Raw genomic sequence first — 27,319 nt, forward strand, 5'->3', positions numbered from 1 at the left:
AATGACATTTTACCAGCCATACAAAATTCACATCCATCATTTGAATTTAGTCTTTAATTAAACAAGGACTGAGAGATGCAGTGGATTAGCACAGGGCCTTCTGCCCCAGCACAGGAGTTTGGTGCAGGCCAGATGGACTGAATGAAGTTAATCTCTGCTTTGTAGTAAATTCACTTTGGTGAAGTATTTACCCAGTGGTTAATACAGAGAGAGTGAACCAGCAAGGTAGTAGGCTCATGAACTAAAGGGGCCATAATGCGGTGAGTGTTCTGTTGAGGTTGAGTCAAAGACATTTCTTTTCCTGTCGTGTTGAAGGAACATTACACCACAGCTGACCCTGCAATTACTCATTGCTGAAAATGTGTGTTAAAAGTGGAAAAGTGTTCTCCAGCACTGGCATATCTCTCACCTTTGACAAAACAAAAATTAGAGAAATAGGACAAAGATTGTAAATGTCAACACAACTTTCAACTTTATAAGAATAAACTACTACAGACGCTGGAAATCTGAAATAAAAAAAACAGAAAATGCTAGAAATGCTCAGCAGCCCTGGCAGTGTCTGTGGAGAGAGATACAGGGATTTAACATGAAAGTGGCAGCCCCACCCACCGGCCAGGTCAGGGGTGAACCCGCCTCGGCCAGGTCAGGGGTGAACCCGCCTCGGCCAGGTCAGGGGTGAACCCGCCTCGGCCAGGTCAGGGGTGAACCCGCCTCGGCCAGCCCTGGACGCCGTGACTCCATTTTACATTGTTCAGGCAATTAGTTGCCTGAAGTCCTGGCTTCAGCGCCTCTGAGGGAGCCTCAACCTCACAATATGCCAGCCAGTCAGAAGACAGATGTGACTGAACTTAAACACTACAGTTTGCTTTTGTGTGGTGATGCCAAATAAAGAACGCACCATGCACTCCTACCATCCTGAACCACAATAATGATGGAAACAAAATGACTTCTCATTCTACCTCTGCCATTTATTGGTGTTGACGAGGCCCTCACAGCTTTCTTGTTAACAACATAGTTGTTTACACAGCTGCCTGTTTCAAAATTCTCTCCGCCAGTCGGGATCCAAGCGCCATTCCATTCCATTGGAATTAGGCAATGTTGGCGTCCTCTAAGGTATCCAGTAGGTTAAGGTTGAACTTTAGTGACCAGGAGGGTCACAGATCCATTGTTCTGTCTATGTTCATTCAAACAATCTCAGCTAAGACAGTTAGTTTGTCGGTTTGGGTTAAAAAGTATCACTCTCAACTCTGACTAAATCCACCCCTCACACCCCCATTGACCACACATCCTGCAACCCCTCAACTGACCCCACAACTCAGAACTGATGAGACCTGAAAAATTATCTCTGTACCTCTCTTGCAGCTGCTGCCAGACCTGTTGAGTATTTCCAGCATTTTCTGTTTTTATTTCAGATTTCTGGTGTCGTCCAGATATTTGCCTTTTGTGGATTAGGCATTCATGAGAAACCTCTTTGCTGCAGAGAGTGGTGAGAATGTGGAACGCGCTACCACATGGAATAGTTGAAGGAACTAAGAAAGATGCATTTAGATAAACACACTAGGTAGAAAGGAATGGAAGATGGTGTTGATGGGTTAGGTGAAAAGGGGTGGGATGAGGATCAACACCTTGAACCTGTTTGGCTGTAAATCCTACATTCTATTCATTAAAGCATAAACTGCTGAAAAAACTCAGCAGGTCTGGCAGCTTCTGTGTAGAGAGAAACAGAGTTAACCTTTCGAGTACATATGACTCTTCTTCAGATGAATGTTAAGCAATAAGAATATTAAGTAATTCAAGACAAACCCCTCACTAAATAAAGTTGAAGATTTGGGATGGGGTAAAGGGCCAGAATCATCAGCAGGTGAAAGCCATGCCCTGCTACACTTCTATTTGTGGAATGGAATGCCTGAAATTTTAGAATCTGGTTGTTCTAGAATAAAATTGGATATAAATCACGATGCGACGAGAACCTGAATAGATTCAGAATGCTGAACATGTAAGTGAACGCATCTTAAGTTCTGACTCCCACGCTGATGTTATCCTTAAAGAATGATTGCTTAATTTAGGTGAAGACTCCTCAAGAGCTATAGTGAGTGGTCTACTCTGTTTAATGTTAGAAGAGGGGGTAGATGAATGCCTAGTACGTTTATTATAGATATTTCTAGACAGAATTTAAATTCCACTGTGATGTGAAGTATGTTCCAAGAATTACCTCAGGCAGTATTGCTTTTGGTTTAAACATTCAAATTATTATCTGCTTCTGGTGAACATCTTTGGAATTATATTCTCTATGCAACAACATTATATAACAGAGACGAGAGGTCATTTTAAAGCAGCTTATCCACTCATGATAATTGAAGTACAACCCATTCTTTACACTCAGTGCTTTAGGCTGTGTTTGCATAAGAGTCATCCAGACAATAAATACATTGAAACAATATGTTGAATATAACTAAATTTCATTGCACTTTGGTTGGTGAGTTAAGCTCTTTTTTCAACTTGACTATATTAGTTTTGCACTCAGCCAAATCTTTCACTTGAATTTCAAAGAAAATAAGTTAGTCCTTAAGAAGTCCTGGAGGCAGTGGTGTAGTGTTATTGTCACTGGGCTAGTAATCCAGAGACCAAGGTAATGCTCTGGGAACTCGGGTTCAAAGAATGGAATTTGAATTCAATAAAAATCTGGAATTACAAGTCTGGTGATGACCATGAAACCATTGTTGATTGTTGTAAAAAAACCATCTGATTCACAAATTCCACTTTAGAGAAGGAAACCTGCCCTCCTCATCTGGCCTACATGCGACTTCAGATCCACAGCATTTAACAGTTGACTATTAAATGTCCCCTGAAATAGCCTAGCAAGCCACTTGATTATATCAAACTGCTGCGAAGACGATAAGGGATAGACGGACGGACCACCCAGTATCGACTTAAGAATAGGAAATGACAACAGCAAACTCAGTCCTGGAGATGTTAATCCTCCTAACTAACATCTGGGGGCTTGTGCCAATATTGGGTGAGCTGTCTCACAGACTAGTCAAGCAACAGCCTGACATAGTCATCTTCACGGAATCATACCTTACAGACAATGCCCCAGACACCACCAACATCATCCCTGGGTATGTCCTGTCCCACTGGCAGGACAGACCCAGCAGAGGTGGTGGCACAGTGGTATACAGTCAGGAGGGAGTTGCCCTGGGAGTCCTCAACATTGACTCCGGACCCCATGAAGTCTCATGCCATCAGGTCAAACATGGGCAAGGAAGCCTCCTGCTGATTAACATGTACCACCCTCCCTCAGCTGATGAATCAGTGCTCCTCCATGTTGAACACCACTTGGAGGAAGCACTGAGGATGGTAAGGGCACAGAATGTACTCTGGGTGGGGGACTTCAATGTCCACCAAGAGTGGCTCGGTAGCACCACTACTGACCGAGTTGGCTGAGTCCTAAAGGACATAGCTGCTAGACTGGGTCTGCGGCAGGTGATGAGGGAATCAAGAAGAGGGAAAAACATACTTAATTTCATCTTCACCAACCTGCCTGCCACAGATGAATCTGTCCATGACAGCATCAGTAAGGGTGACCACTGCACAGTCATTGTGGAGATGAAGTCCAATCTTCATACTGAAGATACCCTCCATCGTGTTGTGTGGCACTACCACCGTGCTAAATGGGATAGATTTCAAGAACATCTAGTAGCTCAAGACTGGCCATCCATGAGGAGCTGTGGTCCATCAGCAGCAGCAGAATTGTACTCAAAGACAATCTATAACCTCATGGGCCGGCATATTCCCCACTCTACCATTATCGTCAAGCCAAAGGATCAACCCTGGTTCAATGAAGAGTGCAGAAGGGCATGCCAGGAGCAGCACCAAGCATACCTAAAAATGAGGTGTCAACCTGGTGAAGCTATAACTCACTACTTGCGTGCCAAACAGCATAAGCAACAAGTGATAGACAGAGCTAAGCGATTCCGCCACCGACGGATCAGATCTAAGCTCTGCAGTCCTGCCACATCCAGTCAAGAATGGTGGTGGACAATTAAACAACTCACTAGAGGAGGAGACTCCACAAATATCCCCATCCTCAATGATGGGGGAGCCCAGCACATCAGCGCAAAAGATAAGGCTGAAGAATTTGCTACAATCTTCAGCCAGAAGTGCCGAGTGGATGATCCATCTTGGCCTCCTCCGGAGGTCCCCAGCATCACAGATGCCAGTCTTCAGCTGATTCAATTCGCTCCACGTGATATAAAGAAATGGCTAGAGGCACTGGATACTGCAAAGGTTATGGGCTCTGACAATATTCCGGCAACAGTACTGAAGGCTTGTGCTTCAGGATTTGCCGTGCCCCTCGCCGTGTTGTTCCAGTACAGCTATGTGAAAAATTGCTTAGTTATGACCCATCCACAAAAAGCAGGACAAATCCGACACAGTCAGTTTCCGCCCCATCAGTCTACTCTCGATCATCAGTAAAGTGATGGAAGGGGTCATCAACAGGGCTATCAAGTGGCACTTGCTTAGAAATAACCTGCTCACTGACGCTCAGTTGGGTTTAACCAGGGCCACTCAGCTTTAAACCTCATTACAGCCTTAGTTCAAACATGGATGAAAGAGCTGAACTTCCAAGGTGAGGTGAGAGTGACTGCCCTAGACATCAAGGCTGCATTTGACCGAGTGTGGCATCAAGGAGTCCGAGCAAAACTGGAGTCAATGGGAATCAGGGGAAAATTCACCACTGGTTGGAGTCATATCTAGCACAAAGGAAGATGGTTGAGGTTGTTGGAGGTCAGTCATCTCAGTCCCAGGACATCACTGCAGGAGTTCCTCAGGGTAGTGTCCTTGGCCCAACCATCTTCAGCTGCTTCATCAATGACCTTCCTTCCATCAAGAAGTCAGAAATTCGCTGATGATTGCACAATGTTAAGCACCATTCATGACTCCTCAGATACTAAAGCAGTCCATGTCCAAATGCAGCAAGACCTGGACAATATCCAGGCTTGGGCTGACAAGTGGCAAGTAACATTCACACACACACACATGCCAGGCAATGACCATTTCCAAAAGAGAGAATCTAACCATTGCCGTTGACATTCAGTGGCATTACCAACACTGAATCCCCCATTATCAATATCCTGGAGGTTACCATTGATCAGAAACTGAACTGGACTAGCCATATAAATACTGTGACTACAAGAGCAGGTCAGAATCTAAGAATCCTGCAGTGAGTAACTCACCTCCTGACTCCCCCAATCCTGTCCACCATCTACAAGGCGCTAGTCAGAAAAGTGATGGAATACTCCCCACTTGCCTGGATGAGTGCAGCTGCAACAACACTCAAGAAGCTCAACACCATCCAGGACAAAGCAGCCCGCTTGATTGGCACCACATCCAGAAACCTTCACTCCCTCCACTACCGATGCACAGTAGTAGCAGTGTGTACCATCTACAAGATACACTGCAGGAATTTACCAAGGCTCCTTAAACAGCATCTTCCAAACCCACAAGTACTACTGTCCAGAAGGACAAGGACAGCTGATGCACCACCACCTGGAAGTTCCCCTCCAAGCCGCACATCACCCTGACATAGAAATATATCGCTGTTCCTACACTGTCACTGGATCAAAATCCTGGATCTCCCTTCCTAACAGCACTGCTGATGTACCTACACCACATGGACTGCAGTGGTTCAAGAAGGCAGCTCACCACCACCTTCTCAAGGGCAATTAGGGATGGGCAATAAATGCTGGCCCAGCCAGTAAAGCCTACATCCCGTGAATGAATAAAAAGTAAATAATAATCCATGGTGGAGAGGGGGAGCTGATAAATCTGGTTGGAAATAGATGGAAAAGATGAAAAGGCATGAGATGCAAAAAGAAACCTTTAAAGAACCTTTGAAAGATTGCAGGGCAAGAGTTAATATGCATATGAACATATGAATTAGGAGCAGGAGTAGGCCACTCGGCCCTTCGAGTCTGCTCCTCCATTCAATAAAATCATGACTGATCTGACTGTAACCTCAACTCCACATTCCTACCTATGCCTGGTAACCTTTCACACATTTGCTTATTTAGAAACTTCTTACCTCTGTTTTAAAAATATTCAAAGACTCTGCTTCCACCGCCTTTTAAGGAAGAGAGTGCCAAAGACACACAACCCTCAAAGAGAAAATAATTCCCCTCATCTCTGTCTTAAATAGGTCAACCCTTATTTTTAAACAGTGACCCCCTAGTTCTAGCTTCTCCCACAAGAGGAAACATCCTCTCCGCACCCACCCTACCAAGACCCCTCAGGGTCTTATATGTTTCAATTAATTAGCTTCTTAATCTTCTAAACCCCAGCGGATACAAACCTAACCTGTCCAAACGTTCTGCATAAGACAACCCGGACCTTCCAGGTATTAGTCTAGTAAACCTTCTCTGAACTACTTCCAACACATTTACTTCCTTTTTTTAATAAGGATCTAATACTGTACAGAGTACCCCAGATGTGTTCTCACCAATGCCCTGTAGAACTAAAGCAGAACCTCACTATTTTTGTATTCAATTCCCCCTCGCAATAAATGTTAACATTCTATTAGCTTCCCTGATTACCTGCTGTACCTGTATACTAGCCTGTTGCAGTTCATGCACTTGAACACCTAGATCTCTCTGCACCTCAGCTCTACAATCTCTCGCCATTTAGATAATTTGCTTCTTTTTTTATTTTCCCTGTCAAAATGGACAATTTCACATTTCCCCGAATTGTACTCCATTTGCCAGATTTTTGCCAACCAGCTTAACCTATTTATATCTTTTTGTAGCCTCCTTATGCCCTTTTCACAACTTACTTTCCTTCCTATCTTTGTGTCATCAGCAAATTTAGCCAACATTCCTTTGGTCCCTTCATCCAAATCATGTATATAAATTGTAAAAAGTTGAGGCCCCAGCACTGATCCCTGTGGCACACCACTCGTTACATCCCGCCAACCAGAAAATGGCCCATTTATGCCTGCTCTCTGTTTCCTGTTAACTAGCCAAGCTTCTATCCATGCCAATATGTTACCCCTGCACCATGAACTTTTATTTTTTGCAATAACCTTTGATGAGTCACCTGATCAAATGCCTTCTGGAAATCTAAGTACAGTATATCCACTGGTTCTCCTTTATCCACAGCATATGTTACTTCTTCAAAGAACTCCAATAAATTGGTTAAACGCCCCTTACTATCTGAGGTTGCTCTGATTTTCACCCAGATGGGTTTAATCATTGACCATTCAAATTTTCATCCCTCCATTTAACAAATTTTAATACCCACTACCCTTCCCCAAACAGGCTTTTGCTCTGTATGAATCCATTGATGTATCTTTATTGCTTTTTGTGTGATCGCTGATCCCCCTCTTACCTCTCATCTCCATCGTTTTCCTTTTCATTGTAATCTTCCTTATTTTTATTTCATTAATACAACTGTGGCCAGGAACCCTTGGAAGCTGCTTCTCTTGTTCCTTTTAAGCTCCAAATACATTGGGCTGAATTTTCCCAGAATTGCACTAAGTGCGGTAGCAGGCGGGAAACATGGAGTCCTACCCGCCGATGAAAATGGCGGGTCTTCACACTGTATCTTCCCGAGCTCACCTCATTATATATTCACTCCCGCGAAACACACTGTTTCTATGAAGGGCGGACTCTCATTCGCTCGCTCGCCATCACCCCGCTGTTGCATCACATTGGACGCCATCTTTAAAAGGCAGCCGCCAGCAAAGCGTTCTTCACCACCAGCTCACTACTGCCACCTGGGAGACATGGCCAGCAAAGGCAAAAAGACTACAGCCCCCGCTTCAATGACGGGTCCCTTTAACGACTGCTGGATGGCGTGGCGGCTGCCGGGATGTCCTTTACCCCCACTCTGTATTGCAGGGCTCCACCAGACTGGTCCAGGCACCGGAACCTCATCTTCAGCATCCCGATGGTCTGCTCCACTAAGTTGTGAGTTGCAGCATGAGCCTCATTATAGCGTCGCTCTGCTACAGTCTGAGGCTGCCGCATGGGTGTCATCAGCCACAGCATCTGTGGGCAGCCCTTGTCCCTGAGGAGCCAACCCTGCAGCCTCTGTGGATCCTGGAAGACTGCAGGGATCTGCGAGTGACTCAGGATGTAGGCATCGTGCTCTCTCCCTGGAAACCGTGCGCACACCTGAAGGATGTGTTTCTGGTGGTCTCACACCAGCCGCACATTCAGTGAGTGGAAGCCCTTGCGGTTGATGAAGTCACCGAGTGTAGCGATGGAGACCTGAGCGCCACATGAGTGCAGTCAATCACACCCTGTACCTGTGGGAATCCCGAGATCTGGGTGAATCCAATGGCCCTTGTATCCTGGCTGTCCCGGTCCCGGGTGAAATGCACAAAGTTGTGGCCATGGAGAAGATGCATCTGTGACCTCATGGATGCATTTGTGGGTGGCGGATTGTGAAATCCCACAGAGGTCGCCTGTGGAGACCTGAAAGGAGCCACTGGCATAGAAATTGAGCGCCGCTGTCACTTTCACAGCCACTGGCAGTGGATGCCCTCCATGTCCCCTTGGCACCAAATCCTGCAGTAAGTGGCAGAGGTGAGTGACCAGGTCCCTAGACATGTGCAGTCATCGACAACACTGGTTCTCAGTCATCTGCAGGAATGGCAGGCGGAGTCTATAGACCCTGGATGTCTAGGCGCTGACCAGCCACGGCTCACTGTCGCTCCTGGGCAGTGTGTGTGGGAGCCCCTGCTGCCCCTTCTTCATGAGGTTGCTGCTCCTGCCTTTGCGCAGCCAAGAGCCTCAGTCACTCTCTCCTCCGTCTTCTATGGTCTCTGTCGGCCATCAGGCATACAGCGAGGTCACCAGGATCTATCATCCTGATGTGGTCCTCCTGCAGCATGAAAGAGAGAGAGAGAGAGATGTGGCTGTACTTAGCACCTTTCCTGTCCCTGTGTGACCCCCGGTTATTGCTTCCGAGAGAGAGCTGGTCACCCCTCAGATGGCTGGAGGTGATTGCGCTGCATGGCTGCCCTGTCAACCTGCGACATGGGGGATACTGGTCCAAACCGGGATGCTGAGATTGCAGGCGGCTGTGAACACCTCCAGCAGTGACTGCTCCATGGCCAGTGTTGGCGAGGAGATTGTACAACGTGTGCAGCCCAACTGCTCTGTGGTCCAGTAAAGTGGTGGTGGTCTCGAGGTCTATGCCGGGGGGTGGGGGGAGGCTGGGGTGGGGCGGGGGGCAGTGGGGGATAAGGTATGGGGCGCTTGGTGGCCCTTTGCTTCCTCCATGTTGCTTACATGGGCGGCCAGGCTAGAAGCCCGACCCCAATCATATCCCTGTGGCTGCGCCTAACCTGTCTCAGTTGCAGAGAGATGGTCAGTTTATACAGGGGGTGTCCCTAATGTGTGGCCACTTCCCTCACTTACCCTGACCCCCACCTCGATTGCCTGTTGTGCGAGATGCAGCACCAGGGCAGCACTTGACCTCCCCACCCCCACCCCCAGCAATCACTTCTGGAGCCAGGCATCAGTTCCCCCGCCTCCCCCGACGGTGCCCCTGAGGCCTGTAAACAACGGGTGAGCTGTGTGAGCTGTGGAGAAGCTGTTGGTCATTCACCTCAGTTCCCCCAAAGTGAAGCCGCCAAGTGCATGTCGCCCGTGTGCTGTTGTGAAACACGTTGACGCGCTTTCCCACCAATGTGCATGGATGATACGGTGGGGGTCCAAGAGCCTGGTGGGATGGCCTTTAATTATATGCTAATGTATTACAATTAGCTCCCCGCTGACCGATAGCGGGAAACGCGGCCCGGCGTTGACGGGCTGAGCGGAAGATTGCGATCTGCATTCACGCTGTCGTGAACTGGGTCCTGCCATATTTTGTGCACCCACCACCAATCACGGCCGCTGCCAGTGGCTCAGAAAGTTCCACCCAATGGAGCCACTTTTATTCTCCCTACATGCACACTCTAGTCCATACTGTCCCTGAACCTCAAATCCATCTAACTTCTTACCTTTCCTAGTCTACGTGACAAAGGACACACTTTTAATATTGAAGTTTTGAATTGAATCAATACCTTCTGACCTATCTCCTCTTGTTTTGATCGATGCAGTTGTTAAAGCTGAGTTATTTAAAAATCCCAGAGGGAAACTTTAAACAACTGTCATAACCTATAATTTTAAGTGTTATGTTTGAGATGTGACTCTAAACTCAGGAATCAGACCCCCAGTTCTCGAGGTTTTACATTAAACTAAATGAAACATTTTATTAATTTACACAGGTTACACTATATGTACACATGCCTACAAATTACTACTATCATAACTATTAACAAATTCCCAAACTAATCTCCATTAAGGCAACAGCAACCCATAGACTTAACCAAACACCAGGCAAAGCATTTTCACCATAGAAATTCAGAATGAGGTTCTTTTAACTGTGGAGCTGGTTGGAGGCTTACAGCTGCCTTTTGATCTTACATTGCTACTGCTCTGCACACCCGAAAACTACTGAAGTTATACCTACCGCCACTGATTGAATTCAAATTCTCATTGTCTCACCAGCCTCTTTGAACTTCACCTCTTAACAATTAAACCTCTTTCATTATACCAATTTTATTAGTAATATAAACATATGGCTTGGTAGCTGCTAGAAAGGCATTAAGTTTTCACCCCACTTCTTATATGCTCTATTCAAAGAATGCAAATACACTCTACCTCTCTGTTTACATATCAAACTAATACATATCAAAGCACCCAGACTAGCTGGCTTTAATTCAATTAAGACACACCCACAGACTAAACCTCTATTTTAAAAGAAAATATTTTCCAAAATCTTTTTTACATTAATCGCTTCGTGAAACCTCTTTTATTTTTCTCTTGTCAGCCATGGCTCAGTGGTTACATTCTTGACATTAAGTCAGAAGGTTTTAGATTCAAGTCTCACTCCAGAGACTTGAACCCAATAACTGGGCTGACACTTCAGTGTGGTACTGATGGAGTGCTGCACTTTTGGAAGTTCTGTCTTTCTGATGAGGCATTAAACCAAGAGGTCTTGTCTGTCCTCTCAGGTGGGCATAAGTGATATTACAAGAAGAGAAGAAGGTTATCTCCAGTGTCATGGCCAATATTAATGCCTCAATCAACATTACTAAAACAGATCATCTGATTGTTACCACACTGCTGTTTGCAGGAACTTACTGTGTACAAATTGGCTGTCGCGTTTTCTGCAAAAGTATTTCACTGGCTGTAAAGCATTTTGGTCAGTCCTGGGGTTATGACGGGCGCTGTAGAACTGCAAGTCTTTATTTCATTTTTCTTTTCAACTTTCGTTCCTGAATAAAAAATGGTGAACTTTTCCAATCAGCCATGGGATGTGTTTGTATTAGAGGGAGGTTGCTTAACATAAACACATAGTTCCTCGTAAATAAGAAACAGCTCACTGTAAAAGATAATAATGCATACAACAACAGCTGGTTGTTGAACAAAGAACAGAAGGGCATATTTCAATGTAATCAATAATTCAGATTCAGTCTAAGTCAAACAAGTACATTTATCTCTTACTCCTCATTGCTATTTTGCATCTTGTTGTGCCTTTTTGTGAATCTTCAAATATTATTAATCACTTTCTGTTAATTAGATACTTTATTGAACATGATGAAGAAGCAGAGGGGTATTTCAACATTGATGCAAACAGTGGGGTTATTAAGACCATGAAGCAACTGGACAGAGAAAACACACCTTGGCATAACATAACAATCATCGCAGCAGAACTTGGTAAGTGCGAGATGAAATATTTTACTTAAGTTGTACAAAATGATCAAACTTCAGGGCAGACTAGCTTATCTTGGCTTTAAATACCCTGCATCTGGCAACCTACCAAAATGAGTTTGTTGCCAACCCATCCATTGGTGCATCATTTCTTATTGCAAAACCTGGTGATCTTCTAATGCAAAATTTACATACCCAAATCCGGGGGCTATTTCAGAATAACCCACCTGGCAGGAAATTGACAGGATCAGACCTACCGTCCGTTTTGTCACCCCGGCTGGTTTTACTTTCAATTCGCCCGGCCTGCCACAGCCACCTACCCTCTCTCCCCCCTCAACACCACTCACTCCTCATGCCCCAAACCCTCATTACTACAGTGAATTCTGTACTCATTTATCCCCTCGGAGATTTTTCTTAGTGAATTCATGGCAAAAGTACCAATCGATGATTTATACAGGCTTTACACTGGTTACAAAAGAAGTAAAATAAACCCAACACTGAGCTGGACCAACCATCATTTGAAATAACACAAATATTAAAACCATGACAGCCTATTTAAAAGCCGTGGTCCGAATTATTTGAGCCTGTTCTGGTAGTCGGGCAACTCAACCACAGCCAATAGGCATCAGGAAATTGCGACCACACAGCTTGCAGCTTTCTGATTGGTGGTGGAGGAAATTCATGGTCTCCAGCACAAATTTCCATAAATTCATCTTTTAAAGTCACGTCACTTGTAGTGTGTTAGCAGACGGATTTGGGTAGGGATGGGAAAGAAGAGATTAACTTATTTCTGTAATGATTTTAATGTTTCATAGACAACCCATTGCAGCTGACTCAAGTTCCGGTTGCCATTCAAGTTCTTGATGTTAATGACAATACCCCGGAGCTGGCTGAGGATTATGACACAATCCTGTGTGAGAATGCTAAACCTGGTCAGGTACGCAAGTAATCATTTCATTCGCATTAACGACCGTAAATTTCTAACGTTGTGGCCTGAATGTTTCCCGCGCAGGGCGGGCTTGGCGGGATGGTTAAGGCCAATTAAGGCCCACCCTGTGTGGAGCGTGAGTGGCAGCACCGCGCGCAACCTGTGCGGGCAGGGGGAGGGAGGAGAGCAGGCCTGACGCGCAGTCCGCGTGAAGGAGCCCTTCAATCTCCCTGAGGCACGGAGCTGCCTAGAGGTTGAAGCGCTTTTTGAGAAAATTAATAAATACAATAAAAATTTCAATGAAATATGACCTCTCGTGACTGTGTCACATGAGATGGGACATGTTTTTAATTTTAAAAGAAAGTTTTTATGTAATTTGTAATAGCTTTAGGAAACTTCATCCCACTCGTGAATGAGGTTTCCTAAAAAAATGTAAAGGCCGCTTGGCCTTTTCGCCTGCCCGTCAACCCTAAGGCTGGACGGGCAGCATAAACTTCAACTTAATTATCTTGTTAATGGCCTTAATAGGCCTTTCGGTTATCGGCGGGTGTGCAGCTGACTCTGGCGCTTACCCGCCGAATGAAATATCGTGGGACAGCGCGATGACATCGGGACCCACGGCATCATCGTGCGTCATGTTATTTTTGGGCGTGTCGAGGTAAAATTCTGGCCTATCTTACAAGGTACTGAAAGCATGGTCCCGATAGGTATTATAATTCACACTTTTATATTATTTTACATTCAGAATAAGAAAAGAAAAATATGACAGGTTTCAATTTTCTTAAAATCCATCCTATAGTAATTTTTTCTTGAACAAAAGAATATGAATTGGTCTGTTGTATCAACATTTACATGAAATAAACGTGAAAGTATCATTCAGATCCATGAAATGTGTATGTTTTGTTTTAGGTTATTCAGACAGTGCGTGCTGTTGACAAGGATGATTTTGCCAATGGGCCAAGGTTTTACTTTTCCTTTGTGGAGGGTTTTCCACCAAACCCAAATTTTACACTGCAGGATAATGAAGGTAATGATCCAGCTCGGAATATAATCAGCCACATGCATTTCTGCTGAGAAGATGTTGTGGGAAACTGCTTTGCTGTACGTTCAATTGTATTGCTTTCTCCATTCAACCCGGGGACCGCAATGGTTTGAGCTTTTGTTGTTTATATTAGTTTCAGCCGGGGGTTAGAGCTTTACAAAGTGACCCGAGTCTCGACACCCTCCACCTGCCCAACCACATCAAAGGTAGACTATTGCACCATTTTCAGTGCATCATTTTCCAGCTTTAATAAGAATGAGATAAACTGATTGGAAACGTAGAACATCGAAAAATAGAAGCAGGAGCAGGTCATTCGGCTCCCCAAGCCTGCTCCACCTTCAATATGATCATGGCTGATCTTCTATATCAACCTCATACTCCACTCTCTCCCCACAACCCTTGATGCCTTTATAGCCTAGAAATCTATCTGTTTCCTTCTTAAATATATTCAGTGACTTGGCCTCCACAGACTTCTGTAGTACAGAATTCCACAGTTTCACCACCTTTGAGTGAAGATGCTTCTCCTCATCTCAGTCCTAAATGGCCTAACTCATATCCTGAGACTGTGACCTCTTGTTCTGGACTCCAACCCCCGCAACCCCAGCCAGAGGAAATATCCTCCCTGCATCCAGTCTGTCCAGCCCTGTCAGAATTTTATATGTTTCATTGAGATCCCCTCTCATTCTTCTAAACTCCAGTGAATACAGGCCTCGTCGGTCCAATCTCTCCTCATATGACAATCCTGCCATCCCAGGAATCAGTCTGGTGAACCTTCCCTGCACTCCCTCTATGGCAAGTATATACTTTCTTAGGTAGGGAGACCAAAACTGCACACAATACTCCAGGTGTGGTCTTACCAAGGCCCTGTACAGCTGCAATAAGACATCCCTGCTCCTGTACTCAAGTCCTCTCGTAATGAAGGCCAACATACCATTTGCCTTCTTAACTGCATGCTGCACCTGCATGCTTGCTTTCAGTGATTGGTGTACAAGGGCACCCAGGTCCTTTAGTACATCAACATTTCCCAATCTATCACCATTTAAATAATACTTTTCCATTCTGTTTTTCATACCAAAGTGGATAACTTTATACTTATCCACATTATACTGCATCTGCCATGTATTTGCCCACTCACTCAACTTGTCTAAATTGCCTTGAAACCTCTTAACATCCTCCTCATCACTCACACTCCCACCTGGTTTTGTGTCATCAGCAAACTTGGAAATATTGGTTCCCTCATCCAAATCATTGCTATATATTGTGAATAGCTGGGGCCCAAGCACTGATCCTGAGGTACCCCACTCATCACCACCTGCCATTCCAAAAAAGACCCAATTTATTCCTACTTTCTGTTTCCTGTCTGCTAACCAGTGTCATAAATCCATATTGACTTTGTCTAACCCTGTTGATATTTTCTAAGTGTCCTGTTACCACATCCTTTATAATAGACTCTAACATTTTCCCTACGACTGATGTTAGGCTAATCGGTCTGTAATTCACTGTATTTTCCCTCCCTCCTTTTTTAAATAGTGGGGTTACATTTGTCACCCTCCAATCTGCCGGGACTATTCTAGAATCTACAGAATTTTGGAAGATGGCAACCAACACAGCTACTATTTCCATTGCCACCTCCTTTAGTACCCTAGGTCGTAGATTATCAGGCTCTGGGGATTAATTAGCTTTTAGTCCCATTAATTTCTCCACTTTTTTTTTAGTGATAATAATTGCCTTCAATTCCTTCTTCTCACTAGACCTTTGGTTCTCTAGTATTTCTGGAAGTTACTTGTGTCTTCCTCTGTGAAGACAGAATTGGCCAGTACAGCTAACATTGAAAATTATTCATGGGATAATTTTGAACTGAGATTTTTTTGCATGGGAGATTGGGTCCCCCAAAATAATAATAAAAAGCAACCTCTCTTTGAATGCAGTTATTTAGAAATGTTACTAGCAAGATATCTATAGAAATATAAGACATATGCTGATTCGTTCCAGCATTTCAACAATTGTTCTGATATTCAAAGGAGGACCCTGAGGTAATCAAAGACATTCAAAACTATTGGATTACATTAGGAAAGGCCAGTGAAGGTCTTCTCTTCTGGCTCTCTTTAAGGACTGGTGTGAAGAAGAAAATATAGAGGTGATTAAGGCTTAGTGTGGTAAGGTAAAATGGTCAATGATTGCACTGTTCCTGAATGTTATCTCCATTCACTTCATGGGCATAACATAACATGAGGGGTGGGGAGATGAAACCTGTGCTGCAGATTCTCTATTAGCTTTTTTTATATTATCCCACAAAGTCTATTGTTCTGAGTCCAAAGCACGGGAAAAATAATTTTTGATCCCCCATTTTGTCATTTTAAACCAGTGGTCACCTCCATTAAATAAGTGGAAAGGGGAATTTGATATATATACTTACATTAAGCATGCGTATAGAAATTTTGGACACAATCTTTTCTAGGCTATTATCAATAATTGCAAGGAATAAAGATTCATCAAGACAGAAACACGCAGCTTGACCCATCAAACATGTTTATTTCCACGTGAACCACCAAGCCTACCCATCCTTACTCTTCAGTTCATTCTTCATCTTCTTTAATATTCCCCTATTCAAGCAACCATCTCATTCTCTTCTGGAAGAATTTATGCATTTGCTTTAACAGCATTTTCAGGCAGTGAATTCACTGTTGTAACTACCCTCTGTGTCAACTTGTTTCTTTCTCACCTTCCCTGTAATTGGCTCTGTAGTTTCTGTAAGAGGTGACAGATAACAGCGAGCCCCCATACAGCTGATGTGGTGTTCGGAATGGTTGCTAGGTTACTTCTTATAGCTGTGACTGACATCTTAAAAGCATGACTTAAACTGAAAATTAAATTTCAATATGTGGGTCAAAGGAACTGCAGATCACAGTTCTGTCATTTTGAATAAATTCATAATCTAATTACTTCCAATCTTGAATTAAAAAGTACGTTAATATAGGTATGAATTAAGAAGTCAATAAATGCACATTAAAATTAAAAAAAATAAAGCCTGAAAGCGTTTTCAAGTGCAGTGATTCATTTGAAATGAGCATATTTTTAGTTAATACCTTGTTGTTGAACTAATGTTTTTACTGCTGTGTAGCCAGGTTCATGAATGAATGCATCAATTAACTCAATGTGACCGTGATTTACTGTTGATGATGGAGCTGGTTCAAAGATATAATTCTCCGATAACATTTTTTTTGAAAGTCACCCAATTTGATTGCTTTATTTTCACACAGTTGGTTAAGTTCAAATCATCTGTCAGGATTACACAACATCATTTGCATTGACCGTCATTTTCACATGTCCTTTCAGCTGTGAGGATTCATGCTAGAGTTACTAACAACTTCCAGCACAAATTCCTTGGAAGTTGGTTTTGTTCATTAGCATATAAATGCTTCATTTCTGTGATTTCAACAGAGGCGTTACACCATGGCCAGAATTTTTCACTCTTCGGGCAGGCGCGCACCCGACCTGAACAAGCCTAAAATGACGCGTGATGACGCTGGGCGAGGGTCCCGACGCCATCGCGCACTCGCGCAATATTTCGGTCGGTGGGCGTGCCTGGGAGTCGGCAGCCCGCCCGCTGACAATGAACAGGCCTTAAAAGGCCCTTAAAGTACCAATTAAATTAAATTTTTCGCTGCCCATCCAACCTTCCAGTGAGCAGACAGGCGAAAAGGCCCAGCGGGATTTGGATTTTTTTAGGAAACCTCATCCACAGGCAGGATGAGGCTTCCAACGGCAATTAAAAATAAAATAAAAATGTTAACATTTTGTTAGTAACGTGTCCCTGCTCATGTGACAGAGTCATATTTTAAAATTCTTTATTTTCAAAAATTTCCATCTCCCTGAGGTAGCTCTGTGCCTCAGGGAGCTTTTCCTGTGCACGTCCGTGTGCATGGGTAAAGTTTCCCACTTGCTCTCCTCCGCCTCCCACGGGCAATGCTGAGCGCTGCAGCGCGCGTATCATTGGCCCACCAGCGTGAAATCGCGGTGCGGCCCCGATCGCGGACGGTGGTCAGCTTCCTGACTGCTCCTGCCAAGCCCGCCCAACGAGGGCAACATCCTGGCCAATATATTTTAAACGTGTTAGCCCCGGCTTTGTAACATGGCACAATCAAAATTCGTGTGAATGCATTCCACATCTGTATGCTAATAGTTGAAGAAGTGAATTTCAAGGTTTGAATATTTTATTTCATGTTCACCATCATCTGAATAGAATTGTTACCTCACAGCAGCAGGAACCAAATGAAGAAAATTTTTTAAAAAAGAAAATAAAACAAGTAAAAATGAGATGATGAGAATTTGATCCAAATTACGTTACATGTAATCATGAAAAGCAAAATCCTGAGGACGCTAAAAGTCTGAAATAAAGTCAGAAAGTGGTGGAAATACTCAGCAGGTCAGGCAGCATCTGTGAAGAGAGAATCAGAGTTAATGGGTGGGATTTAATGCTCCCCCCAGAGGTGGGCTGGGAGGTGGGGGTCAGCATATAAGAGGGTGGGAAGGTGCAGGGAGGTGACCCCACTGCCTTCCCGACTCCCCACAATTAAGTTTGGGGTGTCAAGCTCAATCTTCCCGCCTGGAGGCCAAGTGAGGTCCTTAGAAGGCCACACATCCTGCCCCCACAGGTATTCAACCAACACCGGGCAGGAGCTAAGCCGTGTAAGCCCCTCAGCTCAGCTCTGGCAGACATGTCTGTAGCCTTGTGGGTTGTTTCTCCTTCTCAGGCATCCTGTGCCCAACCGAAGGACCCCCTTGTCCTTCACAGTGACCCTCCTCTCCTCCCTCGCTGACTGGGGCCTCTCTGACTTTCCATGGCAATCCCACCCCACCCACCTGAGTTCCCAGACTCATCCTCCAGACTCCTGCAGCACTGACCAGTGGCCACCACCTCCAGTGATGCTGCTGGTAATGGAGAGCTGCCAGCCTCTGATTGGCAGCAGAAAGTGGATCAGAAAAATGCCACCTCTACAGCCAGGAAGCCCAATGGCATCCAACACACTGCCTAATTGGGACTTGAACCCATTGGGCTCCTGGAGCTGGCCACAGCAGGGGCTGCCACCGACTCTGAAGCTATTGGACGGGAGATTTTTTTTTAAATCACAGGGTGTGGGCTTCACTGACTAGGCCAGCACATATTGCCCATCCGTAGGTGCCCTTGAGAAGGTGATAGTGAGCTGCCTGTTGGGACTGCTGCAGTTCATGTGGTGTAGGTACATATTTCCAAGTCAGGTTGGTGAGTGACTTGGAGGGGAACTTCCAGGCGATGGTGTTTCCATCTATCTGTTGCCCTTGACCTTCTAGATGGTAGTGCTCGTGGGTTTGGAAGATGCTGTCAAAGGAGTTGTGGTGATTTGCTGCAATGCATCTTGTAGGTGGTACACACTGCTGCTACTGTGTGTCGATGGTGGAGGGAGTGAATGTTTGTGGATGTGGTGCCAATCAAGTGGGCTGCTTTGTCCTGGATGGTGTCAAGCTTCTTGAGTGTTGTGGGAGCAGCAATCATCCAGGCAAGTGGGGAGTATACCATCACCCTCCTGACTTGTGCCTTGTACATGGTGGACAGGTTTTGGGGAATCAGGAGGTGAGCTACTTGTCGCAGGATTCCTAGCCGCTGACCTGCTCTTGTAGCCACAGTATTTATATGGCTAGTACAGTTCAGTTCCTGGTCAATGGTAAACCTCAGGCTGTTGATAGTGAGGGATTCATCTATGGTAATGCCATTGAACGTCAAAGGGCGATGGTCAGATTCTGTCTTGTTGGAGATGATCACTGCCTGGCACTTGTGTGTCATTAATGTTACTTGCCACTTGTCAGCCTAAGTCTGGATATTGTCCAGGTCTTGCTGCATTTGGACATGGACTGCTTCAGTATCTGAGGAGTCGCGAATGGTGCTGAACATTGTGCAATCATCAGGAAGATCATTGATGAAGCAGCTGAAGATGGTTGGGCTGAGGACACTACCCTGAGGAACTCCTGCGGTGATGTCCTGGAACTGAGATGAATGACCTCCAACAAGCACAACCATCTTCCTTTATGCTAGGCATGACTCCAACCAGTGGAGAGCTTCCCCCCCTGATTCAGATTGACTTCAATTTTGCTAGGGCTCCTTGATGCCACACTTAGTCAAATGTTGCCTTGATGTCAAGGGCAGTCACTAATGTCAAGGGCAGTCACAATAGATGCCCTACAGTAATTCAGTGACAGCACTTTCAAAACCTGCGACCTCTACCACCTAGAAAGACAAGGGCAGCAGATAGATAGGAGCACCACCACCTGCAAGTTCTCCTCTAAGTCACACTCACCATCCTGACTTGGAAATATATTGCCATTTCTTCACTGTCGCTGGGTCAAAATCCTGGAACTCTGTTCCTAACAGCACTGTGGGTGTACCTACACCACATGGACTGCAGCAGTTCAAGAAGGCAGCTCACCACCACCTTCTCAAGGGCAATTAGGGATGGGCAATAAATGCTGGCCCAGCCAGCGAAGCCCATGTCCATGAAACAAATAAAAACAAGGTTTTGAACAGGTGCAAAGGCAGGGTGAGGGGAAGATAGAACAAAAGGGAAAGAAGGTAGGAGAGATTAAATGACAAATAGAATGATCATGCAAAGCCAAGGGAGATGGTACTGGGACAAGTAAAGAGACAAAAGATGGATCTCCCCACTTTCTTGTCTCTGTTCTTGCTGAGAACCTATTACATCTCTAACTCCTGCCTGTTCTGATGAAGGGACATTGACTCGATATATAATTCTGTTCCTCTCTCATTTTAGCTCTCTTAATCACCAAAGGTTATGCCATGGGTTATCAAGGCCATAACTAAAGCAAGCCAAGCATTCGGTTTTACTTCTAGAGGGATAGAATTGAAATGTAGGGAAATTATACTAAAGCTGTATCACACCTCGGTGAGACCAACCTTTGAGTAAAGAATATAGAGGCACTGGAGAAGGTGCAGAGATAATTTACAAGGATTATATCAGAAATGCGTGGGTATACATATCAGGAAATGATTGACATGCTGGGTCTCCTTTCTCTTGACAAGAGAAGGCTGAGGAGGTGACCTAATTGAGGCTTTTAAAATGATGAGATGTTTTGATAGAGTGGATACAGAGATAATGTTTCCTCTTGTGGGAAAGAGTGTAACTAGAGGCCATGAATATAAGATAGTCACCAAGAAATGTAATAGGGAATTCAGGAGAAACTTCTTTATCCAGAGAGTGGTGAGAATGTGGAACTTGCTACCAAAGGAAGTGGGTGAAATGAATAAGAAGATGCATTTAAGGGGAAACTAGACACACATATGAGGGAGAAGAGAATAGATGATTACAATGTTGGATTTTGCCATATGTCCTATGTATTCCTGTGTAATTCTCCACAAATGCAGCCAGACCTACTGAGTATTTCCAGAATTTTCTGTTTTTATTGCACATGATGACATTTGTTTGCAGAAATATACTTACAACAATTATAAGCCCAAGGAGTTTTATGTGTGAATGATATTAAAACCATTTTCCACCTCTAATATTTGCTGCATTTAAAGAGTGTTTTTTGTGTGTTAAGTAGGAAATGAATGAGTGAGGCATGAGGGGTAAATCTCAGCGCAGCATTGGGCAGAAACTATCAGCTTTGGGGTGTCTGTCTGATATAGACCCCCACATGTGATTCTCCAAATGGAAGAGAGGTTTGGATGGGTGTATAATGGGTAGCTTAACTGCCAGTATGAGGAACATGAAAACTACTGCATCATTTCCAGATTGCCCAGGTAGGGAGTGATGTCTCCCTCTTACCATTAGAAAGCAGAAATTCTCACTGAATACTCATGATTACTAGGATTATAATTTCTAATACCTTAGCACTGAACATGCTAATTTAACCAAAAGCAAATGTAACCCTCTCCCACCCACCATTCTTTGTTATTCAATGCACTTTACTTATTGTTAAGAATAATAACTGTTAATTGTTTGCCCCAAATCCCACACATGAATTGTACATTAATTTAATCTGGGCGTTTAGCTGATTTGGCCAGTTTGCCCGGGTAGCGTTTGAGATGAAGAATATTTTATTGTGGTAAACTGTGATACAAATACAGATATTAATATTGGAAATTTGCAATGGGTAATGACATGCATTGCATATCAGAAACATCCGCCAGTATTTGAGTCCTCGACTCTCATATCGCGCTTGCATTGGCACAACTCAATGACAACAAAAACAGCTTGCTGGAAATCTGAAATAAATCTTTCAGTTCTGAAGGAGAGTCATATTAAACTCGAGATGTTAACTCTATTTCTTGCTCCATTGATGCCACCAGACCTGCTGAGTTTTTCCAGCACTTTCTGTTTTTGACACTTGTATTTATATAACATCATAAACATAGTAAAATGTCCCAAGATGCATCCCGAGGTTATCAAACAGAATTTGACTCTGATCCTCATGTAGGGACATTAAGGAAGAAGACCAAAGCTTGAGCAATGAGCTCCCTCTAAGAAGTGCTGTAAGGGAGGAAAGGGAAGAAGGGCCCAGGCAACTGGATGTTTACAATCAGGGATGCTCAAGAGGACAGAATTAGAGGAGCGTAGATGTCTTGGAGGATTGTAGGGCGGGAGGAGGTTACAGAGATAGGGAGGGTTGTAGGGGCTGGAGGAGGTTACAGGGATAGGGAGGGTTGTAGGGGTTGAAGGAGGCTACAGAGATAGGGAGGGTTGGAGGAGGTCACAGAGATAGGGAGGGTTGGAGGAGGTCACAGAGATAGGGAGGGTTGGAAGGGTTGGAGGAGGTCAGAGAGATAGGGAGGATTGAGGCCATGGAGTGATTTGAACAGAAGAATCAAAATGTAAAAATTGAGTTGCTTCACCAGGAGCTGGTCTAGGTCAGCGAGCACAGGATTGATGGGTGAAAAGGACTTAGTGCAAATTAGGACATGGCAGCAGAGATTTAATGACCTCAAGTTTACAGAAGGCAGAACATGGCAGCCTAGGCAGGAGTGCATTGAACTAGTCAAGTCCAGAGATAACAAACACATGGGTGAGGGTTTCAAGCAGATGAGCTGAGGCAGGAGTGAAGTTGGGCAATGTTCTGGAGGTAGGAATAGGTGATGAGGTAATAACACAAACATTATTTGGCATAAAAAAAAATCAAGTGCAGCTTCCTGTCACTCTGACACCGTGAAATGTTGATGATCACTATTCAGGGCCAGAAGAGGATCCAGTTAACCAGTTTCTACAGCAATTCCTGCAGTTCATCCACTCAATCAACAGAGCCACAAAAAGATTTCAATGCTGACTGAGTTGCAGTTGGTTCCCAGCATTGCTTCACTCACAAAAATATAACCACTCCAAATGATGATCAGGTTATCCTTACTGGAATTTCTGTGGGGATTGATCACATTTACCTGCTGTAAATTTGGTGGGAGACCAGGATTATGCGATGGAAATTAATATCAACATATGGCAGTAAGTAGAGAGTGCAATAAAAGATTGAAAACACAAAAGTAAAATATTGTGGATGCTGGAAATCTGAAATAAAAACAGAAAATGCTGAAAATACCCAGCAGGTCTGACAGAATCTGTGGAGAGAGAAACAGAGTTAATGTTTCAGGTCGATGACCCTTCATCAGAAGATAGAAAAGCCTTGAAATTATGGATTAGATTCAACATTAAAATAGTGGGAAAACCTAATGTCATACAAATGCATTATATAGAATTATGTAAATATTATTTTGGCGTGTGCCTTTTACTTAGTGGTTGCATTCCTACCTCTGAGCCAATGGCTCAAGTGTTCAATTTCCACTCCAGACAGCCCTGGAAAGTAGAGGCGAATGTTTGGTCTGTAATTATTGGGCTGACCTCCAGTTGTGTCCTCTGGTACAGATGGTGTGACCATTGGCTCAGTGCTCGTCTCTCATCTGAATCTGAAAGGCTGGATTCAGGACCTGGTGAACAGAGACCAGTGTTCTGAATAGTGGATTGACGATCAGCGGGGAACCTGTGTTCAATGGGTGTGCCTGCCCTGCCCAACCCCATTGTAAATGTCTTTAGAATTGGTAGCATTGCATCAAAGAAGGCCATGGATAGATAATGGGAAACCAAATGAGCTATCGTTCCATTGTAAATGGCCCAAGAATCCCATGGGTAAGACTTGAGTTAGCACCTCCCCTATAGATGGAGATGTTATATAAAATCTATCGCACAGAAGCAACCTGATCAGCCCGATTATTCTATGCAATTGTTTATACTCCTCACAAGCCGCCCTCTAATCTGATCACCTCTTCCCACTCTAAATTTAAAGACTGTTTTCAGGTCTCCTCTTTGTCTTATCTTTCCCAGCAAAAAGAGCCCCAGCCTATTCAATCATCCCTGATAGTTGCATTCTCTCATTTATGTTAACATTTTGCATTTATTTTCTACACGTTCTCCAGTGCTTCAATAATCTAATTATAGAATGCAGACCAGAACTGCACACAGTACTCCAGGTGTCATCTGATCAAGGTTCTATAAAATTTAACATTAACTTCTGGCTGTTGTATTCCATTCCTCTACAAGTGAACCCCATCGCTTTGGTTGCATTTTTTTTACAGTTTTATCAAAGTGTTCTTTTCATTTTGCTGATTTTTGTATCTGTAATCGCAATCCTATTTGCTCCTCTACCCCATTTAGGTTCTTAGCATCCAAAAATAATTAGCTGCTTATTCCACCCACCACTTGGATAGGTGTTAAGTTATCCACTTTGGTAGGAAAAACAGAATGGCAGAGTATTATTTAAATGGTGATAGATTGGGAAGTGTTGATGTAAAAAGGGGCCTAGCTGTCCTTGTACAACAATCACTGAAAGCAAGCATGCAGGTGCAGCAAGCAGTTAAGAAGGCAAATGGTATGTTGGCCTCCATTGTGACAGGACTTGAGTACAGGAGCAGGGATGTCTTACTGCAGCTGTACAGGGCCTTGGTGAGACCACACCTGGAGTATTGTGTGCAGTTTTGGTCTCCTTACCTAAGAAAGGATATACTTGCCATAGAGGGAGTGCAGTGAAGGTTCACCAGACTGATTCCTGGGATGGCAGGATTGTCATATGAGAAGAGATTGGGCCGACTAGCCTTGTATTCACTGGAGTTTAGAATAATGAGAGGGGATCTCACTGAAACATATAAAATTCTGACAGGGATGGACAGACTGGATGCAGGAATGATGTTTCCCCTGGCTGGGGGGTCTAGAACAAGGGGCCACAGTCTCAGTATATGGGGCAGGCCATTCAGGACTGAGATGAGGAGAAACCTCTTCACTCAGAGGGTGGTGAACCTGTGGAATTCTCTACCACAGAGGCTGTGGAGGCCCCAGTCACTGAATATACTTAAGAAGGAAATAGATACATTTTTAGATTCTAAATACGTCAGGGGTTATGGGGAGAGAGCGGGAGTGTGGTGTTGAGATATAGGATCTGCTGTGGTCATGTTGAATGGCAGAATGGGCTCTAAGGCTGATTGACCTACACCTGCACCTATTTCCTATGCTTCCATGTTTCCTGTATTTTGTTAGTTAAATGCTCCAATTTGGAATCATTTTCAAATTTCAATACCAGACATCTGTCCATTATGCATTCTTACATTCATGTTGCGCCATGTAAGTTCGAAGCTGGTACCTGTTAAAAGAGCGTTCTTTTTTGTGCTGTTTTCCTTTAACATTTTACCTCCTGTTTCAGTTGTTGTATGATGTTTCTTGTTATAGACAGTACAGCTAGTATTATGATACGACGAAGAAAATTCAGCCGGCACCTCCAGGAGGTCTACCAACTACCAATTGTGGTTTCTGACAGTGGAAATCCCATTCTGAGCAGCACTGGTACTCTCACTATCAGAGTGTGTGCTTGTGAGAGAAATGGCAAGGTTCGAACATGCAGTGCTGAAGCGTACCTCTCTGCAGCCGGTTTGAGTACTGGGGCATTAATAGCCATTTTACTGTGCATCGTCATCCTGCTGGGTAAGTCCTTTGTAGAAGATGTAGCAATAAGACCTTAATAACAGTGAAATTCACCTTGGACTAAGACTTGACAAGATCAATTGGCCCCCTGCTTTACAGCCCTTCAGAGGGACAGAGCAGTTGATTCACTCTTCTCCAACTTGCATTACCAGCCACGATGGATTCCAGTCCAGTATTCTGATGGCGTGCGTGATCCACTGCACTGAGATGTGGAAATGGAGATACATTTCTGTAACGAGAAATGCCGATCTATCAATTTTTCTTCTGATAATCCCCGTTTGAATCTGTCTGTGTACTCATACATCACTTAACTTGGAAAGATGAAAACTCACAATCTTCTTTTATTTTGAACACCGAGCACATTATAGATCCATTAGAGATTTTTAAATTATTATTTTTAAATTTTATTTCCATTCATTGTTTTATCCCCACCTTTTAGCCTATTTCAGTCTTTTTTCCCACACTGTCCCCTCCCCCAACCCCACCCCCACTTGCTCATCCTGCTTTCTACTCTTAATGGCACCTCCTTTAGCCAGTATCACCACCATCAACACCCCTTCGACCTTTTGTACATGACATCTTTCACAATCTCTCCTTTGCCTCCACCTATCACTGGCCTTCTATCCAGCTTCATCTGTCCCAGTCCCCTCTCCAGTATTTATTGCACCAGATTTCTACTTCTCTTTAGTTCTGAAGAAGAGTAATCTGGACTCGATGTTAACTTTTTCTCTCCACAGATGCTGTCAGACCTGCTGAGTTTTTCCAGCAATTTTTGTTTTTGTTTCAGATTTCCAGCATCCGCAGTATTTTGCTTGTATTTACATTTTAAATCCATTCTGCTTCCATCTTTTCTGTGACTATATCCTGAACTTTTGATTGGGTGAATAATTGACTTTTAGAATCTTTTTAAAGTCAGTCAAAACCCATTTTTTGACGTTGCTGCCTAACAAAATGGATGTTGGAAGTGAAGAAAGTGAAGAAATTATGTACAGCTTAAAAGAGCAATTTTCCAAATCCATACCCCTTGCTTTTGCATAGCTCAGAAGAGTAAGCGACACGTGATATGGATTGATGGCAGGAAAGGAAGGGGTTGGTTATTTTTTCATAGGTTACTAATTGTGTTTGAAGAATTTATTTTAGTAATTTTGGACTATTACCCTCAGTACTCAGCTTATTCATGGTTTTTGATAGACTTTGGAGAGAAAAATGTTTTCTTCAGTTTTAAAGGTTTATAAAAGCAGTGCAGTGGATCACATACACCCTCGGAATACTGGGTTGAAATTACTTTGGCCGTTAATGCAAGTTGGTGAAGAATGAATCGACTGTTCCTTTCACCCTCATTCCCCCTGAAGGGCTGTAAAGCAGATGGCCAATTGATCTTGGCTCAGTGAGTCAATAATTTCCCTGCCTAGCAGCAAACCGATAATTAATGTTTTTTTATTATATCATATTTGGGACGGGGTAGCGTTGTATACTTTGCTATTCCCACTGAGACTACACGTCAACCCAATTCAAGGTGATAAAATGAAACTTTCTTCTCCTGTGCCTTTATGTGGAATGAGGATTGGGAATCTAAAACAAGTTC

General features: G+C 43.9%; 1 protein-coding gene across 4 annotated transcripts in view; it reads left to right on the top strand.

Annotated features, from left to right (window-relative positions):
• Positions 1-27,319, top strand: part of LOC144679217 (cadherin-18) — a 714,816-nt gene that overhangs the window by 665,211 nt on the left and 22,286 nt on the right. For 3 of the 4 annotated variants that reach the window (XM_078539657.1, XM_078539658.1, XM_078539656.1), the window contains 4 exons: positions 11,632-11,768; positions 12,578-12,699; positions 13,600-13,717; positions 25,483-25,734. In XM_078539657.1, coding sequence (XP_078395783.1) covers positions 11,632-11,768; positions 12,578-12,699; positions 13,600-13,717; positions 25,483-25,734 — 629 coding nt within the window. The remainder of the gene's footprint in view (positions 1-11,631; positions 11,769-12,577; positions 12,700-13,599; positions 13,718-25,482; positions 25,735-27,319) is intronic. The other variant, XM_078539659.1, reaches the window with a different exon arrangement.

The sequence above is a fragment of the Cetorhinus maximus genome, chromosome 3 (genome assembly GCF_964194155.1).
Source record: "Cetorhinus maximus chromosome 3, sCetMax3.hap1.1, whole genome shotgun sequence".
NCBI classification, from domain to species: Eukaryota; Metazoa; Chordata; class Chondrichthyes; order Lamniformes; family Cetorhinidae; genus Cetorhinus; species Cetorhinus maximus.